The sequence below is a fragment of the Anomalospiza imberbis genome, chromosome 4 (genome assembly GCF_031753505.1).
Source record: "Anomalospiza imberbis isolate Cuckoo-Finch-1a 21T00152 chromosome 4, ASM3175350v1, whole genome shotgun sequence".
Taxonomy (NCBI): Eukaryota; Metazoa; Chordata; class Aves; order Passeriformes; family Viduidae; genus Anomalospiza; species Anomalospiza imberbis.
Genome location: NC_089684.1, coordinates 16,332,766 through 16,354,480, shown reverse-complemented (window position 1 = coordinate 16,354,480; position 21,715 = coordinate 16,332,766). Strand labels below are relative to the sequence as shown.

The 21,715-nt window shown below is 37.4% G+C and overlaps 1 protein-coding gene across 1 annotated transcript in view; it reads right to left on the bottom strand.

Annotated features, from left to right (window-relative positions):
• The window catches only part of DCHS2 (dachsous cadherin-related 2), a 104,249-nt gene that overhangs the window by 40,239 nt on the left and 42,295 nt on the right, over nt 1–21,715 (bottom strand). Inside the window, exons 2-4 of the mRNA XM_068189196.1 lie at nt 20,699–20,890; nt 14,253–14,484; nt 952–1,188 (exon numbers count right to left, since the gene is read on the bottom strand). Of these exons, the coding sequence (XP_068045297.1) occupies nt 952–1,188; nt 14,253–14,484; nt 20,699–20,890 (661 nt within the window). The remainder of the gene's footprint in view (nt 1–951; nt 1,189–14,252; nt 14,485–20,698; nt 20,891–21,715) is intronic.

Here is a 21,715-nt window from a genome sequence, read left to right as displayed (position 1 = left end):
AGGAAGGAAACAGGTGGCAGTTCCCTGAAATAAAAATGTATTTTAATAAACTTACCATTCATGGGTGACCATTGTTGTAACATTTATACACCAGATGCTACCTAAGGCACAAGCTGCCTGAAGATTCAGCTTACTAGCAAGGCCACCCCACCGCTGCTGTCTCCACCCTGAGGACAGTCCTTCCCAAAAGAAGGAAGTGGGAGGAGCTGACTAATCAAGCTCGTGTGAAACCTTGCCATCTACCACCTTACATTTACAGAAGCATCATCAGGCTATTATGTGGACTTACAGATCCCACTGCTCTGCATAGGAACCAAATATGTACAGCTCTGAGGACAGGGCTCTTTAAGACCAAGGACTGTCAGGAGCTAATCCATTTCCATTTACAAATGATAACAAAACCAGATGGATTAAATATATTTTCAAAAGGTCCTGCAAACAGTCATCTGGACTTCTCCACTTGATTTGAGATAATGTGGGGTTTTGTTTGGTTGGCTGGTTTTGGTTTGGTTTTTTGAGGGGTGGCCAGGAGCACTTCTTGCAGATCCTCTGAAACTTCTGAATACTCTCTGATTTTAAGTATTGCTCTGAGATTTGCCTTGCATGGCTAATGCTTTAACATGAACCAGACTGTCACATTTACTTAAACCTTCACAAACCTATCTCCTCATTTACAATTATAGAGATCCATCAGGAAGAAAATGGAGGCCATTGCCAATCTCTATGGACCACCAAGGACAGTACCATGAATCTCCAACTGTTCTAAAGAGCATCCTGATAAAGCAGCCATTACACCAGTTGCTGTATATACCAAAGGTAAATTCTATTTAATGCTTGACAGACTGAATGAATAGCATGGAGGTTTAAGGGGAAAAAAATCATTTACAGCTATTTCCAGTTAATGGTCACAACAAAAATACAACATAATCTCTCACTGAGAATGTGACTTACTTGGAGGCTCTCTGGTCTTTACGGTGCCAATCACGCTGTCTTCAGGTGCATCTTCTGGAACAGAAAAGCTGTACTGGGATCTCTCAAATGTGGCAGGGACCAAGACAGTCTGAAGGACATTTACTGTGACAGCTGCATTGCTGGCAGAGGGAAGGCCACCCCCATCCCGTGCAGAAACAGTCAGGAAGAGTGCAGAATGTGCCAGGTGGCCAAGAGCTGAAGTCAGGTAAATTATTCCTGAAAGTACACAGAAATAAAATAGCATTTAATAGACATATAAGATAAAATTCAGCAGGCTGCCAAAATAGTTTCAACATGTATTGCTACTCTAATAGAAGGTCAGACCATGTGGAAAAAAATCAGCACTCCCAATTCAATTTTTGAGAGCCATGTTATTTTCAAAGTATATGATCTTTACCATTCACCAAGCCACTGAAAGACAGCAAGTTCTGTTTCAAAACACAGTGTCCATAATTCTAATTTTAGAAACACAGATTCAGGTAAATCTTTAACAATGCTAAATTTTACTACTAGTCTATACCAATTTGGAAATGCATCGGGGTGGAAAAAAAGTGTTGTTTCAGAAGATTAATTTATCTTTGCAAATGGTAAAGTTAATGTTACTTCAAACAGGCTTTAGGGACATTCTGCTTAAGTAACTCATGAAGTAAAACATCCACACAAATGGAGTCAAAGCCCCAAAATATAAATCTTAGGAGCTGGGGCCTCTGTGAGAAGTATCTGGGAAGCAATCACCTGCAGTCTGATCACAAGTTTCTGTCAAAATACCCCTTAACTGTGAATTTTAAGGTCCATTGAATTTGCAAGCTGCTAACAATTACATTTTATATAAACTTTATGAAGTAATTATTTGAAAAAGAAAATACAATGTTCAGTCCCAAAATATAGCACTTTGGAAGTACATTCCTTAAGATAATCGATTTATGAAGTAAATTTTTCAACATGAAAATGAAGATGAAAGGTGACCAAAATGCAGGAAAAATTTTCTTAGCAATGAGTGAGTTTAACTAAATATACACTAAATGCTAGAATCACAGTGTGTTAAGTAGTAAAATTGCAGTAAATTCAAGTAATTCAACTAATAGGGACAACCTTTTACATACCTGCATTTTTGTAGAAGCTGGTAAAGACACAGAACCTCTGGTTCAGTAAAACCAAACTTTTAAACTTTGGGCTACCTTTATAATTTCCTGGCTGTCAAGACAAGTTTAGTAGGGATGATGTCTGCAGTTCAAGTTGGATTTTTAGTGGTTAGGGAAAAACTAGAGTTAGCTCAAAATGTCTTAGGAGAATCAATGAATGATTCAATGAGAATATATCTTCTCAGAATTTAGGGTGAGTTTTCTACAATCCATTTTTAAGCAGAAAAATGGAAAATACATAAAATTCTTATAAATATTCAAATGTACATGCAATATGGTTTCCAAATATGCTGCTAGGACAATACAATAAACTGTCTTGACATGCTTAAAATGCAGTAAAAGGGTCTTCAGGATCAAGGGAAAATGCTTTTCACTAACAAAAAGGAAAGCTTATTCCAGTGTGACAACCACACTAAAAGCTCAACAGTGATACATACAGACAGATTCAGGGTTCAGTACTGATAACAACTGACAGCAACAACCCTTTGCTAACAACTGAGGCAATTCTAAGAAACAACCTTACTTTGGCTTTTTAAATTTTTTTTTCTTCTGATGGTTGAGTTTTATGATTACTTCAGCAGCTCAACAAAGTAGTCCTTCAAGGACATAAACTTTTGGTATTTTCTGAGGTAATTTGAGCAATTGTAGCTTGAAGGAAAGAGGGTTTTAACTATTTTTCCCTAGAGGATAAACATATACATGGATTTTTAACATAATTTCTGTCCAATTAATTTAAACCAATCAAATGGACTATGTTACTAATTTTCCAACTGGATATTTTTCTATTGACAAGGATATAAATATATATCATATATTACATCATAAATATATCTTATATATATCCTTCTCATTTTAGATACTTGAAGAGGTATGTTGGAAATGGAAAACTTCTACAATAAAGCATCAAACTGAAAATCTTACTCTCGGAGCAGCAACTAAAAACTTCAGAACATCCTCTGGCAAAGGGTGGAGCAAACAGAGCTCTGCTCCAGAAGCTCTGAATACCTGATGAACAGAAATATTTCAGAACCAAAGCTCCTTCTCTGCTGATCTACACATATTGCAGCATACTCCATGCCAGTTGAGTTACAGAAAGCAAAAAGAAAATTAATAAAATATTTTGTTTTCTTTCTTCATTCTTTTGCTGTGTCATAGGGAAAAAGGGTAATAGGCAAGTACATCTTGCCAACTCAGCTCTCTTTTGCAGGACCAAGACACCATAAGAACAAGAGCAGAATCCAAGTAAGAAGTATGTGTTTTCCATATGGTTCCCTCCAACCTCAAAAACTGTAGTATGCAGAAATTTAATAACTCATTTTGACTTTTAGCTGTGTACATTCTGTTTCTTTCAGCATTTGTAGGACAGGGCATTAGCTTTGCATCTGGTGATACATAATCTATAGAGACATTTGAGATAGCTCAGCCATATGTTGGTGAACATGCCTCATTAGGCTCTACTATGGCACCACATGATGGGAAAGAAGCCGTAGAAGAAAGCAGCATCTGGGATTTCACTTTCTGTATGATTAGGTAAAACAGCAGACTGTGACTAAAATGGACAGTCGGGACCACTTGGGCCAAAAGCAGCTGCCAGCACACCTGAGAGCAGGCTGGCTGGGTGCATTTCATCTGCTGCAGTAGGGTGCAGGAGGCGCCCAAGTACTACACTGCAAAGGCAGAAACAGAGGAAATTGCAAGGAGCAGGAACTGTCAAAGTCACAGGCTCAGTGTGTCAAACTCAATAGAGGCATGTTGCATTAAGTAACAGGCTGAAGATGAATCATGGTTTTCCTTTCTTCCCCATTCTGTAATTAAGATTGAGGTTTATTATTGTTATTACCACAATCATTTGCAGCCTGCAATTCAAGGCTTCAGAGACTTAAAAGACAATTAGGTTGCTGTGGTACAGAATATGTTCTTCCATTATGAAAAACAGTTTCTATAAACACTGACAATGAAAAGGGAATAATGAGACAGCTCCTCTGCAAGGAATGTTTTACCAAAACTCCCAACAAAGGACCACAAAGACACAACTGTGGCTCAACTTCAAGAAAAGTGACACATTTCTTATGGCTTGACTCACCATATAAATGAATAGTTTTATCTGCTGCCTTTAAAAACATTCCATTTTTCAAATCATTATCTATATCACTGCAGTGCTTTGAAGATTTTAGCTCTGGTTAATTCCTTATTCTGCATGACAGAGAGCTGGAATCAATTCTGCTTCACAGGTGAACAATCCTATAATTACCCACCAGATGAAGCATTAACACCCAGCCTCATTCACCCCTTGGCAATCTCATTTTCCTGACTAGATCCGCATGGGCATAACTGATTGCAGATCCCAACCCTTATAAATCAAAAGCATGATTACAGACTGCCTGCTGCCTGGATATGATCTGGATACAGATTTCAGGCAGAACCTGCAATGCTGGATGCATGTTAGCAACTGCCACTGCAGGATGTAGTCTGGGAACAGCTCTGCTCCAAGGCAGGTCAGCACAGCCATGCTGGAATTCACAGATGTTTTGCTGCAGGACAATCTGTGCTCAAGAGCTAGCAGAAATCTTTACAGTGGTTTGGAGGACTGAATGTTTGGGAAGAACTAGTACTATTGAAAGCAAAATCATGACTGCCAGCTCTTTCATCTGCTTCATACTTCCTCACTCACTGTATATAGTAGAGCAGAAACTTTCAAGAAGTCTTGCTCTTCACTTTGTGCCTATTCGCCCACAAAGTGCAAATGCACTAATGAAGGACAGGACTCTGTGCCACCCACCATTCTCTAGCAATGACAAAATTTCTCATGGGGTTTTGCTGTTCTTATTTTTGTGGAGGTGCACCTTATTCCACAAGTGGGTCAACTGCTGTTTTTCTACACTTAAAGGCAGGAGACAGGAATCCACATGTAATGATTCTTTTAAAATACATTTTTTATTATATTCATGATCCTGTGTTCAGTCCTAATCTTACAACAGCATCCAGCATCAAAGTAGGTTCACTCACCAAAAGAACTTTTTGTATGGGAAAAAATCATACTGGTTAACCCAATAGGATTTCCACACACATCTCCATCTGAGCACTTTGAAAATCTGTTTTTGCACAGGGTTCTCACATAAGCAAAACAAAAATCAGCCCTATATAGCCATTTGTAGGCAAACCAAATGTTTTCCACATTTGGTCAAGTGTTGCAAAGACAAAAATCAGGATGCACTAACTTCAGTAACAAGGTCTGGATTGCAATGCTATGCATACTTAAATGGCTTCTAATATTATATCATTGTTCTTGAAAATAAAAAACAACTTTAGAACATGGCAAGAGGAATCAAATCTACAGTTACCAGTGGTGTTAGCTAAGCCCTTGAAACCAAACACCCCAACAAACTTTAAATGATAGCACTATTTATTCAGCAAATAACCTAGGATGAGCCAGCTGGCATCACCTGACACAGCTCAGACAACAAGCAGATGGCCAAAAGGTCCAAATGGTTCCTCACCCCAGTTCACCTTCAAAGCTGGCCACTGGACCTGCTGTTCACTACTGTGCAGGTCAGACCTGACCCACTGATCTGCCCAGAGCACCCACCCTAGCTCAGCAGCTTCCTAGTGCAGGGGTGCTTGCACAACTTTGCTTTTTATGTGTCAGAAAAAAGCTTCAAGATGAGCACAAACAGGGTGATCCTCCAGAAGATCAATGCAGTGAGGAGGTGTGCATTTTGCATTAACATTAAAATTAGCATTGTTTTAATGAAGAATGATAGTGGTTCTGCTGCATTGCTATCTGCATTTCTATTTAAGTTTATTCAGCTCATTGCCTATGTTGTCATCTTGACACTGCATACAGGTTCCAGCTTTAGCATTTCACCTGTATTTAAAATGCACCTTTTTTAGTGAAGCTGCATGCTTGATGGTAACCATAGCAACACTGCCAAAAACACTGAACAGCTGGTTTAATAACAGCCAGGGGAAGGAAGGAATTAATAAGGAATTATATTGTTATTTACAATCTACCTACTGTAATACAAACAGCTTCACCTCATATGAAAAGTCTTTAAAAAGCTTACTTTTAATGGCACAAATGCTGGTTTACATTTCAGCAAAGAAGAGGACTTCTTCAGTTTGAAAATATTCAGTGTTTGAATGTTTTTGTAGTAAATAACTGATTGAACCCATATCAATCTTCTAGCTACATTTGTACTTTACAGGTCTCATACCCCTGCACTGCAGATGCTTTCAACACTGCCCCCTCTGTAGCAAATTCTTGTGCTCAATTCATAGTTTTCATTTTAGAAAGAGAAATAGATATAAAAGGACTTAGTGTCTACAACCAATACTATATAAACATCCTGTGTTTAATCACAAGAATTTGCTTAGTCTGGTCAGGGAGTCTGCACATAACAAACCAGTACCTGGATCTATAAAGTAACATAAGCAGTCTTAACACTGCAGCTCCCCCAGAAGCATGACACTACTATTTCAAATACTATAGGTTACAGAGAGTTTTAGTGAGCTAAGAAAAATTCATCAACACATAAAATATGATTTTCTAATTACAGTAGTTCCATTCTTCACAAACAGAATGCCCACCTGAGCACTGGCCTCTAATATTGATCAAAAGAGCCTCTAATGTTGATTTAGACAAAATGAGTTTAGTACTAGAATGGTTTTGTATCATCTAGGCTGTTTTCTCTTACACAAGTGCTTTTTAGACAAAGTCTTGTAATTTGGGATGCAAAATTTTATGTCCCTAGAGACTACAGTTTGCCAGTTTAGAAGATCAGGTGCCTCCTAGCTTTCTCTATTTTGTACTATTACATGTTTAAATAACTATTCCCTAAAAAAACCACAAACAAACAAATAAGCAACACCAAGAAAACTCCTTCTGAAAATTCTACTTTTTCAGTAAAACAGATAATTGAAGAGATATAATATGCTGGCACAAGGAGATTATCTTTGTTTCTGCCCTGGTTTATTTCCTTAAATCTGACCTAATAGTAACTCAGAGCTTGTTTGCTGTCTGATTGTGTACAAGGTGAACACTCACACAAACACAAGTCCATCCAGAAATCAAAGCTTACACCAGTAAGCAGGCAGGACTTTGGCCTGGTAAACTGCTGTATTTTAAAAGACAAAGGCAGAGACCTCCCCCCAGAATCTGCACAGCTCCAACTCTGCCACACCTTCTCAAGAGGTCGCCTTTCCTTGCTTAGCTTATCAAAGTTTTCCAAAAACGTCTTTTTAGTCAAGGACCTTTTCAATCAAACTGCCAGCCTCTAGATCCAAAAATAGCTCAGTGCATAACCTGGAAACAAAACTCAACTGCCATGGCAACCAGGGATGGTATTTTTTGGAAAGTACCGTACAAAAAGATATATCAGGACAGATACAGAATGAAGCCTGCTATAATGTAAAGAAGATATATTTACTGTTCTTATATTAAGAGCATTAAAAAACATTCCAGATGCTGCCCTTCATTTACATGGACTAATTTTCTGCTGCACACACTTCCCTGCTACATTCATTCTAACACTGTACCACAGCTGTCTGTTCCCTTGGTGTGACCTGACACTTTCTTCTTTTCTTTAGGTTAACTGAGAACACAAAGTACAGTAAATATGTCCTGTACTCTGAGACCCCTGCAGTCTCTAGCAAAGAAAAGGGTTGCTCATCTAAATTTTAGTGGATAAAAATCACACTATTCCCCTCCTCTAAAATGGGCATAACTTTTTCCTTTTCACAATTTTTTTTATCAGCCCACATCATCTGTGCAATGCCATGGAAGTTCACTCTTTGCCTCTTCTGGTGGATTCTTCTGTTTCTGAGGTCTGACAGTGGCTTAACTAGGAGAAAAGGGGGGTGGGCTAGAGTATTTTTGTTAATACTTTGCATTGTTTCATGCACAATAATCTCATGTACACTCCATTATTGCATAGTTGAGTTTTTGGCACATAACTAATTGGAATATTTCCCTTTGTAGATGGTTGATTCTGTTGGATTTTATACATTAAAAAAAAAAAAAAAAACAAAAAGATACATTAGGAGCTAGCAGTATGGATAATTTCTCATTCTGTTCTGCTGCACAACTTTCTTTCAGGGTCAAAATCTGCACCCTTACACTTACTACAGCAAGTTTCATGTGCTTCTAAGACAATATACTATTTTTTGCATTCTTTATGGTAAATTTGTCATTAGGTGAGATCTCAATGAAGGTAAATGCCCACATATAAGTCAGCTGAGACCACTAATTTTTCTTTTTTGATTTAACTCAAACAAAGTTCTTCAAAGGTGAAAACTTACTGTGCTAAACCAATGTCTCAGACATATTACTTTGATTTGCAGCATTCCAAATATGCTATCAATATCATATGACAGATCAGAAAGACAGTAATTAAAGAAACTGCAGTTTAAAAAAAGAAGTGGCCTCAAAATGTTCCAAAATAAAGCACTCCAAATTTTAAATGTTATTTATGTGAAGATCTTCATATGTTTAGCAAATGTACTACATGCTGTAGGAAAATGCCAAAAGTAGTTTAAAAATAAAGTATTTTTTCCTACAATACTATACGAAAACATCATCAATCATCATAAATATGGGCCTTGTTTTCTTTAAAAAGGGTGCATCCCCATTTTACTTTGATGCCTAGTAAAATCTGCAATATATTAAACACTGTATAATACATAGAGTTAAGCAAAGTTTTGGGGGGTTTCTCCCATAAAAATAAATGTTGGTATTTCAACATGACTTTTCAACCTGTACTGCAATAAAAATAAAGCAATTAAAATTTCCAAACATGCAGCAGTTAAAAAACAATTCTATTTTTTAAATAAAACTTAATTTTTCAACATCCTTAACTGGAATGAATCTATTCTGAATCAAATCAAAATTTATTGTAAGTTAGTTTGCCATTAAATTGCATTTACATATGGTTCTATAGTGCCATAATTAAAGTAGTACAGCACTGAAATATACACTGCCACAAGAAACATATACCAATGAGGCACTATTCTGTACAAGCTCTACACAACTCCTCTTCCTCTTCAGTGCCATTACTGGGCACTGTTAAAGTGATAAGATGCTGGAATGGAATTTGACTTTTGGTTAAGGTACTTCTTATATTCTTAAATTTGCATGATCTTTAGGTGTATTCATCCTTTTATTCTTCACCAACAGACTAAGCTCCTAGGCTGCTCTACATCCTTTACAGGACATTTTAGTCACATGATGCCCTTTGCTCTTCTGTTAAAAAGAAATCAGAGTGCATCTTAAAGGGAGTAGGTTTTTAGCAAGTCAAAATTTCCACAAAAGAATGTTCACTTTGCAGGAGCTGTAGTTCTGTGCTGGTTTTTTTTTTTTTTTTTTTTTTTTTTTTTTTAATGTTCAACTACTAACAAGTTCTTGCAACAAGGCTTGTCTGTTCTCCTCAAAATGTTTTTTTGGTTAAATAAGTAACAGAAAGTATTATAACAAAAGGGTGATCCAAGTATCCTCAAGTCAATGGAGAGATCTCCAAGTATCTCAGTGTACTGTGTTTATGTGCCAAGGGTTTGGCCATGTGGGGGCTACAGGAGGTGGTACAGACCATGGTGAGGCAGCTGTCCCCCTGCAGCCTATGGAGGTCCACAGGGGAGCAGAGATCCACCCTTAGCCCAGGGAAGACCCCTCTCTGGAGAAGACAGATGCCCAAAGAAGGCTGTGACCCCATGGGAAGCTCATACTGGTGCAGGTTTGCTGGCAGGACTTGTGACCCCACAGGAAATCCACACTGGATCATTCTGTTCCTAAAGGACTGAACCCTGCTGAAATGACCTGTGCTGGAGCAGAAGAGTGTGAGGAGGAAGGACCAGCAGAGACAATCTGTGATGAACTGCACAGTTCCCATTCCCCATCCTCCTGCGCTGCCAGGGCCAGAGGACATACAGAAAATTGGGAGTGAAGCTAAGTGCAGGAAAAGGGAGGGGTGGGGGGGAACATCTTTTATGATGTAGTTTTTATTTCTCATTACCCTCCTCTGATTTGATTGGCAATAAATTAAAGTCATTTCCTCAAATTGAGTCTCTTTTGCCCATGACAGTAATTGCTGAGAGATTTCTCCCTGCACTTTTCTTGACCCACAAGCCTTTTGTCATCATTTTCTTCCCCTGCACAACTGAGGAGGGGAGTAATAGAGTGATGTTGCTGGGCACCTGGCATCCAGCCCAGGTCTATCAGCCATATTGACAGACACATTCTTAATAAAATACACAAAAGGAAGGGCATAGCCTTTGTTCTAGGCATCTAATTTAGGTAGGAATCACAGAAACATGAGCCTAAATATCTTACAGATTTGAAAGAAACAGAAGCTAAATTAAATGCTGAAACTGCTGTAACATACACTGAGTGAATGATATTTTCTCTACGTGGTTTTCATGCTAGGTTTAAATAACAAATACACTTACATGAAGACAAACCAGAGGCTGCTGCCTTTTGCTTAGCCTTCATGGAAGATTTCTCTGCACCCAGGGACTAGCCAGGGGATTTGTTTTAAGGCTATGAACAGACCAGACTGTTTACCTGAAGACTGACACATGAAGTCACACTGGTCCAGAATAATTTTCAAGGACTATTATTAATTTTGTCGGTTTGAAACAACTTCCCTGAACCAGAGCAATGATGATGATGATAACCATCTTTTTACCAATCTCTCGAAAAGGGGATCACTACGATCAATGGAAAAATTAATTACATGCCCTTGGGTGAAGGTAAGTATTAATGCTTTTATTGTAATGGAAGTTTACTAATTCAGTTGTTAATCCTAAAGTCTTAAAGTCAAGCACTGCATAGGTTTTCTGCCACACTTATGATTGCATCCTGTGACTTACATTTTTAATTACCAGCTCAGCCATAACTATAAATACACTGTCTTTCAGACAGCTTGTTAGGTAACAATGGGGAAATAAACAAACATAGCTCAAACAGTTTCTTAGCCAGAAGAGCTCTTCAACTTGCCCTGTTCTAATCAATTCACAAGTACTGTTCATAGATCATGCATGGATCAGATATCTACAAAAGGCAACATAATGAAGCCAAGATGTTGTTTACACCAACACTAGAAACAAACGATAGCAAGAGTCACGAACCAGCAGACTAGCTGGTTTATAGTTTCCTATCCATACATTTTTCTAGTTACACAGTTCTTAAAGTGGTTTTTCTTGTGGAAAGTCTATCATCAATCAAATGAAAAACACTTCAACTTTTTCAAAAATGGAAACACAATAAATTTTATTTATGAGGACAAGAGCATATCGCAAACAATAAATGCAGTGTCTAAAAGCTAAAACAGCAAACAAATATAATGAATAAAATCTTGTTTAGAATTGAAAACAAAAAATCAGTGGAATGTCTGTCTGGTCAATGAAAGGATGTTCCTTCCCACTCCCAGTGAATTTATCTATTTACAACATCCACATGTCCCAGTACTTGAAACAAAACATGGAGCCCCTTCAAAGAGCCTGGATGTGCTTCAACCTCATAATATCTAAGTATCAAAAGCAGTATTGTTATATTCTACATAGTGAGGAGTTGACCAGCTGGTAGGATATTTTGAACACAGCTCATAGAAAAACTAAGAGCTTTAGCAAACAAGAGCCAGAAGCAAGACATGGCAGTGGAGAATTTGGTTTTCAATTGTTATTTTACTGTTTTATCCATTTATCTTCCAAAAATTTAAAAAAAAAATTAGTGAGTATTCTAATTGCAGCACTCAACAAACACCCCTGAAGAAAATTACAGTGAGATAAATTTTCATGCCAAGAAAAAGAAAATGCCAAAAAAAGAGAGAAATTGCATATGTCATGGACAGGAGCATTATCCTGCATATTATTTTAATGGATCATAGTGTAATGTGACACACTGCCACTAATTATTTTGAATCTCATAATACTGAAAATATCTGTCCACATAAAATATTAAAGGTTATAATTAACATAGTAAGTCAAAATTACTAATGCACTCATTTTAATTTCTCCTTTCTAAATTCTCTATCAGTGAGAAAAAAATAACTATTTTAAAAAATAAAACTTATCAGGCAGGTAAATCCACAGAATTCTCCAACACCATCATTGTCCTTCTGTTTAGGTCCTCTAATTATGAGAAGACCAGATAAAACAGAATATGCCATACTGTAAATGGGAAAAAATGCAGAAGACAAGAGAAACAGACTGCACACACATAAGATCAGAAAAACAGAGACCAAACTGTAATATCATCTCATTTGGCTTTCTGGTTTGAGCATCCATCTCCTGAAGAATGCCTGTTCTTTCACATACTTGTCTGTTGTCCTCTGTCCACAAAATGCAGTCCAGCTAACTAGATGAAGTCCCTCACATAACCTTCAGAGAGGCACAGCTAAATTAGGCCATATATCAGAGCATATGAAGACAGCTTTAGCACAATGAGCACTGGAAAACGTCTCTGTTGCAACAAGAAGTAAGGAGGAAGAGCTCAAAACCTCTGTGCCCTAACAGTGAGCCACTTGTTTCATCTCTCTCTGAACACCAAACAGGTTTTCAAGCTCAAAGACTGCAAAAATTCTATGTGATATATTGGCAATTTTAATGTGGTTTTTTGTTGTTTTTTGTGGGTTTTTTTGGGTTTTTTTTGTTTTTATTTAAAATGTTCATTTTTTCTTAGTTCTATAGTTTAAAAATCATTTGCCTCACTATGATTCAGCATAAGCCCTATTGTCAGTAGATGTGGAAGAATATAAATGGAAAAAGTGTATTCAGGAAAAAAAAAAGCCCACAGCATTAATATTAATAAGTTAAAATTAGACACAGTCTGACCTTGTGAATTACCCAGGAGATCTGATTAAGTGCAATCAGATTCCAAGCACTATAATGCTGGGAATAGTGTCTGACCTAAGAGCTTTTCTCATCATGAAATGTCAGCAATAATGACCTCAAGCAACTTCACCCTGAATTTGGTCTGCTTTTGATAAAATACCATGATAGATCCACGAGGTAATAGTAACTCACAAGCTTATAGAGTCTTCATCATTAAGCATGACATTTTTCCTATACAAAGTGCCAAACTGGAAAGAGAGGCCAAAAGGTCACAATCCAAGGAAGAAGCCTTTACAAAAGGCTTTCTTTCAGCAGAGGGCTGCTGCAAAGCCAGTGCTGCTAATGTGATCCACAGGGGCACTTCTCTTCAACAAGCCTGATGGGACAGTTTTAAAATGACCAGTTAAATGCCTGTGGAGATCCAGCTCCCTAATTATTGACTGACCTACGTATTTTTGACATCAGTTATGCCCCTGAGAACCTGACTTGACAGGTAGTTAAAGTCCACAGTTAAATAAATTCTGAAATAGCCAAGACAAGCAGCCTAACTTCCTAAGAAGATTAGTTTCTTCTGTTCATCAGAATGTTTTGGGAACTGTGTAAAAACAGACAGCATTTTGAAAGAACAGAACCTGGCAAGATTTTGAATGCCAAAGAGCTAATATATACACACATGTATCACAGTTGAAAAAGATCTTAAAACATATAAACATATATCATAATCTGTGCCATGACCATCTGTTGATCAGGATACATTCACATGCAAGGGCTGGCCCTCAAGAAAAATGGCAATTTCAGTTTAGTCAATCACTTACAAAGCTAAACATTGAGTCAAACAGAGAGGCAAATATGCCTTGTAAGACTGAGCAGAATGAGGACTTATCCTGGCACAGTATAGAGGAAGATTAGAACTGAAACAGAGAAGAAATGAAAGGAGGAACGTCTTGAAGGGTAGCTTATTGCTCTTCAAGAATAAGCTGTAAGAATTTCAGAAATGCAGATATTTTTGTAAAAAAAGGTAATGTTTTATTATATCCTACAATGATCAATAGATTTAGGGCTGAAAAGAGTGGATAAGTGGCATGCTTTTTTGTCCTTCATTGTGCTAGTATGTACTATGTTTTCCATTTTCTGCTTATTCCAGTGATTGCAAATGTTTCATGTTAAACCTAAATCCTCCCCCTACCTCTAGAATTATTTTCCATCAGAACCTAATTTTCACCTGTGTGACATGGCTCCAAATACACAAAGCATCATCAAGGAAAATATAGATCTTGTATAATTATCACCTTTCTGAATCATAGACTCATACAGTACCTGTGGATGTATCCACTGTGAAAAAAGAAGAAAATTCTCCTGGGACCAATTCATATGTGACAATGCCAAATATTCCTGAATCTCTGTCTGTGGCCACAACATTGATGATTTCTGCTCCTGGCTGTGTGTGATTGCTGATGCTTGTCACATAGATGTCTTGTTCAAAAACAGGTTGATTGTCATTAATATCTTCTATCTCGATGCGAACAAAAGCTTGGGCACTCAGACCACCCTGTTGGATAAATAAGAAAAAAAAGCCCAAAGAACAAGATCAGTTTTTAAAATAGGATGGTACACAACTGGCTTTAGTCCATCATTAGGAAATGGAGCATGCTGCAACAAAATTAATCAATGAAAAAGTCCATTAAAAGCAAATTACAGTACCTGCAATACCTCAAAACACTGCACAGAAGCAAGCCATGTGCTCAGCACAACTCCAAGGGCTGATGGAGTTCATAAAGAAATTCAGCTTCTCTACAATGGTGAGGCCTGAACACAAAGTCAATTTTGTTAATGCTAATGAGCAGTACACATCAAAAACCTTGCTAGTCTAACCTCACATGCTTCTGCTGACATCTCCAACACACCACTTATTCCTTCACAGATAAAAGTCAGGGCTTTATGCTCCAAGAAAACATGCCCCTCAGGTGACTGTGGTGCTCCAGTAAAGCAGGAACAACTTCTCTCTGAGACTTTCAGATGTAAAAGCATGACCATCATAATGGTGAACATGAGGCTTTTTCAACCAGGGACACAGACTAAAAGCAGTACAGGACAGCCAAAAGCTGACCTGTCAGGCTGCTGTCTACGACACCTATGCTCAATTTACTGACAGATGCCCTACAAAAGCCCACTAAAATACCACATGGGACCACATTTAGCCTTGCTCTGGAGTGAAACTGAAGAAAGGAGGAACTACAAGCTGGCTTATCACACTATGCTACAGTAAAATACTGATTTGCTATGACAAAGCACTGAATTTTGTGACAACCTGCAAAAAAGACAGTTCTCTGGGTACTGAGGTGTAGACCCCACAGGCACCTGAGTGAACTTGGTGGCAATTTACTTCTCAGAGGACTCTCTCCATGAGTTTGGAGGAGTTCATGTTTCCAAGAGTATTTTGTAGTCATAGGAAGTACAAACATTTTTAAAAGAAAGCAGATCCACTGTGGCAGAGGTAACAGTGAATTCTGGGGCACTAGCATGTTCAGATGCACAAGGCAGCACAGGCATGTACAGTCTGCATGTGGTTTATGTGGTACATTTAAAATACAGATGGAGGAAGAATCTTGAGCTCTTCAAAGTCCACTGAGCGTGCTGTCCTTGTAGCAGTCACTTTGAGGAACTGCTGACACAGATCAGATGTTCATGCACACACACAACAAACCATGCTGAGCTCGTGCAAACTTCATTTTGCAGTCACAGTAGCTGTGATACAGAGAAAACCATGCCAACCCAAAACCAACTATGTTTTCTAATTCTGTCATCCAATTGCTCACGTCAATTATTTTTAAACCTGACCTTCATTAAACTATCCAAGGATTCAGACTGGATATGACTCCTTTATACTTACCCTACCATATAACAATCTCCCACAGAACTATTTTTGAGGGTTTGCTTAGTGTGTCCACAGGTTCAGACTTATTTTTGAAAAAAAAAAAATACTATCAGCATTTACTTTCACATTTCCATAGTGATTTTTTGCTTTGTCCCGACTTTTTTGTTCTTCTGTGTTGTAATGTTACCTCTATTGGGTGCAGTGACCTTCCCATAAATGCTCCAGTAAGTGGAAAATTAAGATGATCTTATGCATCACGTGTCTGTGTTTCACCCACAAAGAAGGAGATCTATCCCGCATCCTCCTGGTGTGCTTTTGAAGAAAACAAGGCATGGCATGCTTCCAGGGCTCATGCTGCTGCACAGGCAGCCAGCAGCCAGGACTCTTGCCTGGGGACCAGGACTCTAAAGGACAGTCAGCCTAAAAATGACTGGGACTGCCATGAAACCCCAATATGCCAATATGGAGAAATGGAGATGGCAGTGAGCCCAGTGCCAACATCCCCATGTCAGGGCAAGCCCCTTCTCCAGTACCTTGATTTCCATGAAAAGGAAATCCCATCACAGGAAAGGAAGGCAGGGGAAGGGCAGGGAACGTGCTCTGCTCACTGTCAGAATATGCTCTGTGTGTCCATGGCTTTCAGGTACTTTAGAACAGAAATCAGAAGTATTTTTAAGGGAAGAGGACCAGGGAAGAAGTGAGATCAAGAATAAAAAGTATCTTAAAAAAGATGGTTGAAACAGCGTGAAACCAAACTCACAAGAGCTTGTGTTAAACTGCTTCTTTCAAGCTTCATTATTGCTAAACAGACATGAAAAATCCCCAAACCCCATTCTTCAGCCAATTTGTATTTGTGATACAGAGTTATGCAACAATTGAAAAGTCTTTTGAAATTGATTAAGTATATAGGGAAATCTATTCTCTAAGAAAATTGACCAAATTTTATGATGGAGACAGAACCTTCTTTTCCTGAAGGAGCAGTGTATACCTTCACATGCTAAATATGATATTTACTTAATAACTTAATGTAACTGGTTGTGGCCCAATTCTTGCTCTGACAACTGAAAAAAATATCATTCCAATTGAGAAGGAACTAAAACTCCTATTTCTAATTATGTGGATATACTCCATCTACTCAGAAGCAAGCAAAACATTTATCTTCCAGAACATGAAGGCTGACTTATATAAGATCTATTGCTGACAGAAAATTACATTTGTCAAAACATTTTAACAAGCAACATAAAGCCACAGCTGTTCATTTTAACATCCCTTATCTCAAATGTGCAAGTATTTTTTACTACTGTTGTACTCTCTGGTGCAACAAAGTCACAATTACAATGACTTGTCTGTCAGAGTCCTGAGGGTTGTGTCCCTCGTGGAAGAAAAAGAGGACATAAACTACCATCAAGTCAAAATAACAACAATTAATGTTTTCATTACTTCAGAAGGATCAAATCTGTGTGAACAGCTAAGGCTATTAGTAGACCTCTTTATCAAGTCTTAAAAAAAATATATTATCTTGCCTTTGGCAAGGGAAACTCTTTGTTTTAATAAGTAGCAGTGATGCTATTTTGAGCAGATGTATGTCTTTATTTCTGTGCTGTAAAATGCGTAAAATTCTATCAAGATTCTCATCACAGTCTCTAAAGTTTTTGTCAGTGAACCATGCTGTCAAATTTTTGTTCCAAGCTGAACGTTTAGATACAGAACCTCTGACATAAAGGCTTTTTTTTTTTGTAAACCTAAAGGATATGTCATCTTGAAGTAGTGCTGTCAAAGTGGAGAGATGTCTCCAATTATTTCAAAAGCCTTAAGTTCTTCAGAAGCTTTGCCTGTGAGTGTCAAGTGTTTATATCTAGGTTTCAATTGCTCCAGTGTAAAAGACAAAGAAAATTGGATAGGCAGGGTGGATTACTAAAAAGCAAGAGACAAAGTGTCTCTATGCAGAAAGGCAGTAAGAGTCACTAACACACCTGCTGATGGTGCACTGAACCCTTTGCAGTGATGATGAATCAACTGAAAAGCTAAGACCTACCATTTCATACAGGAGAGACAAGGATACTTCTTTTCATCGTTGCTTAATCAGTGAGAGTGCTCCCAGAAGCTCTCACAGGATGTTTATTTAAAACCAGTTTAACAGAAGCTGTTTTCCACCTGTCTCTCCAAAGGCTCTTGTGTGCAATTCAAGTTCACTCCTTACATTTTCTACACAATGCATAAAAGACATGACAAGTTCTAAAGCCATGTAATGGAGTAGCCAGGAACAGGTGGAGGAAACTGATAGTTTTGCAGTAAGATAAACTGCACACCACCTGGAAAATACTTTATTTTCCTCCTCTTTTCTAATTAACTGTGTTATTTTCTTTCCTTTTCATCTCTCTACTCTTCTTTGTCACAAGTGACCTTTTATCCTTCCTCTCTCTTTTCTGTGCACATTTCTTCCCTGATCACAGCCTCTACTTTGAGCCCCACACGTAACATCTTTAATCACTCAAAATCAGCAGCAGAATGTCAGGAAATAAGATAAATATCCTACTACAATTCTGCTTTAAAGGTAGAAAGTTGGTCAACACAAGTTCAGGTGCACTAAAAACTTTGAAAAGCTGATATTGAATTTAGGTGCTTTAGTATTTAGGTGTCAGATGGGCAAACTTCTACAAAGTGCCGACTTCCAGTAAAACGATCAAGCCTTGCCTGTCACAAACAAGGCAATAAAAATTGACCCTTTATCCCCATTACTGAACTTCTGAAAACACCAGGTCCATAAATAGAGATAAATGACAGAGTAATTTAAAAATTAAATTCCCTATAGTTTCAATGCATTGGCCATTTTCCTTTAACGTAAGATTTATCAATAGAGCTGTAATTTAACTAAAAAAATTAAGACATCAAGCTTTTTGTCATGCAACATATTTTCTTTCAGATTTTCAAAATAATTTTCTTTACCTGACTGAATAGCATAAAAACTTTTAAGAATTTCACTGCTATTGTCCTGCTGTCACATACCCTTTATTAATGACTAACCTTGATATTCCAGACATGTGTATGTCTCCTTTACATTTATACAGCTTCAAAACATGTGAATGAGAGGAAAAATGAAATTATGAAGTATAGCAGAATGCCTAATTTTCTGCTGCTATACATCTCAATACAGACTGCTTTACTCTTCAAAGTTTGTTTGGATAGATATACTCAAGTATAAATTTTGAAGACAGAAATCACATACAAGTGAAATTCCAAAATGGTCAGATATTAGACATTATAGGAATGGAATGGAAAAACCCACTCTCTGCTATAGACATTACAGGAATGGAATGGAAAAACCCACTCTTATATCCTTATATTAAAATCATAGAATGGTTTGAGTAGGAAAAGACCTTTCAAAGGTTGTTCAGTCCAAACACCCTGCAATGAGTAGGGTTAAGTTATTAAACATTCAAATCAGACGAGTATGGAAACAAACATTCAAATATATTTATGTATTTTTTTCTGCTCTACAGAAATTTATGAGGAAGAAAAAGCACACTGCTAAAGGCAATATTAATTAAAGAATATTTCTGTAGCCTCTGAAATGAACACTGAATTGGGACAGCTAAAGACAAAACATTGTTTAACTATTAACAAATACCTGAATTCAACAAAACAGATATACCCTCAATGGCTACATTCCCAAAATGAAATAATTAATACAACCATCAACTGCAGCTATTTAAGGTAATCTACTCATGAATACAGAAATCATATTTCGCTAAGTTTCTTCAGTGTACAATAAAAAAAAGAGAGGCATTTTAATGAAAAATACAGCATTTCTAACACAACTGCATTTTAAAAAAATTATATTAGATACACTTAGGACATTATCTTAAATGCAATGTTAATATTCAAAGTAAGAAATAAAACCTGCATAGCCTGAAATAATTGAATTTCAATGTTTTTCAGCACAAATTGTACTGCAAAATGTGACCTGAATAACATTTCAAAAAGTGTCCTTATATTAATTTTAACATTTGAAGGGAACCAATAAACCTTTTCTTCATCTTCTTCACAATTCACAATTAAGCTGAAGAAGGTAAAGACAAGTACAAACTGGGCCTTACAAAGCAAACCACTTCAGACTGCAAATCACAAAATGAATATTTTGTAATGAAAATAATATAATGAATACTTCTCTTCAATTATTTTTCTAGATCTTACTAGCAAAATTTTTTGTTACATGGCATCAGGTGGGCAACGTGTCCATTCCCAGACATCTTTATATGTTCCCACCACAGCAAATGTCAACTCACCCTCCTTGCCAGGATCCGCAATGAACTATTTCAGGAACATACAACTACCCCACCCTTGCTGTACCATGAATGCTCACCTCCAAGCACTAGATCTCGTACAGTAGGAAAACTTTCAGACATGCAGCTGCAGGGAGGCTGCACCCACCCACAGCAGCAGCAATGGCACAGCCAGCTAGAAAGGACAAGGAACTTACCCAGGAAAGTCACTGCCACCCACAGTAGCCATTCAGTTCTAGCCCATGGTACTGTCTTATTACTGCTGCAGTGATCTTGAAAGCAGACAGCAGAAGTAACTTCGCGTCCACTGGTTCCATTGGAGGAGGAAAATTAGCAAGGACTAACACATCCCAGAAACATTTTTCCAAACCTTATTTAGAAGTCATTGGGTATTTCCCAACCAAATTTATTAATTTGGGTGAAAATTCACAGTTCATGAATATAATTTTCTGCTCTCTTTAAGAACAAGACATTTTTTCCAAATTCATGCAATTTTTACATAGTTGCTACTTTCTCATTTAAAAGTATACCAAATACAATTTTGCAAACAATACAAATTTGCAAATACATTCACAAATCTGGCAGTGTAGAAAGGTGAAACTTACCCCATCTGTAGCTTTTACTAAAAGATCATAAGTGGTTGGATCTCCTTCTCTGTCAATGTCTTGAGACACAAAGATCTGACCAGTGTGTGGGTCAATCTGGAAAGCTTTGGATTTTTCATAATAATTAAATCCATCATAAAGTGAATACTCAATTTCTCCAAACTGGTCAGCATCTGCATCTGTTGCTTTGACCTGCAGGGAGAAAACAAAGATAAAAATGAAGCCAGTGAACGATCACTCATTAAAATAAAGTGTCTGTAATTTTTGAACCCATTTGCGTTGTAAAAGCAAATGTGTATACATAGAATAAATACAAACATGTTCATCTACCTAAGCTGTCTGCCAGCAGTTCATAAAATATCTCAGCTACTGACAGTGTAAATACCGATCTTCTTCCTTTCTCATGACTGGAAAAGCCATACTCTTCAGCCATGTCAGTAGGCCATACCTTAAAGTATTTTCCCTTTATGTTATTTTTACCAGTGAAGGTAGCTCTTAGGGAAAAATCAGAAAGCTCTTATGTCACATGTAGATCAGAAAAGTGCAGCAGGACATCCTTACCTAATGTATTCTATAAAAGACTCCCCAGATCTTAATTTAGTCTTCACTTGAAAGAGGACTTGGTGGCACTCATGCTTTTTGACTCACAGGTGATATTTGATAAACACACCAGTTTTGTATGTTGCTCCTTCAATTGTATTCCCCTAAGATTTTTGATAACAAGTGTTTTGTGCCAAGTTTGGCTCTTCTCTGGCATGTTCTATTGTGATATTTTTATAAATTATTTTCTACCAAAATGTTTCTAAACTTAAGTGAAAACTATGTACGCATTAAGAAAACCAGTATTTTCAGTTCTCTAATTTGCCATTATTGGAGACAGAAATAATTTCTCCTTTGCAATTGGATTCCTTTTCTACTTTTTCTTTGAAAATGGTAATTTCTGTGGGTTTTCCCTCAGCCCATCTGTACAAGCACAATGCCTTAACAGAGGCATTTACAGAGAAGGCCCTAACAGAA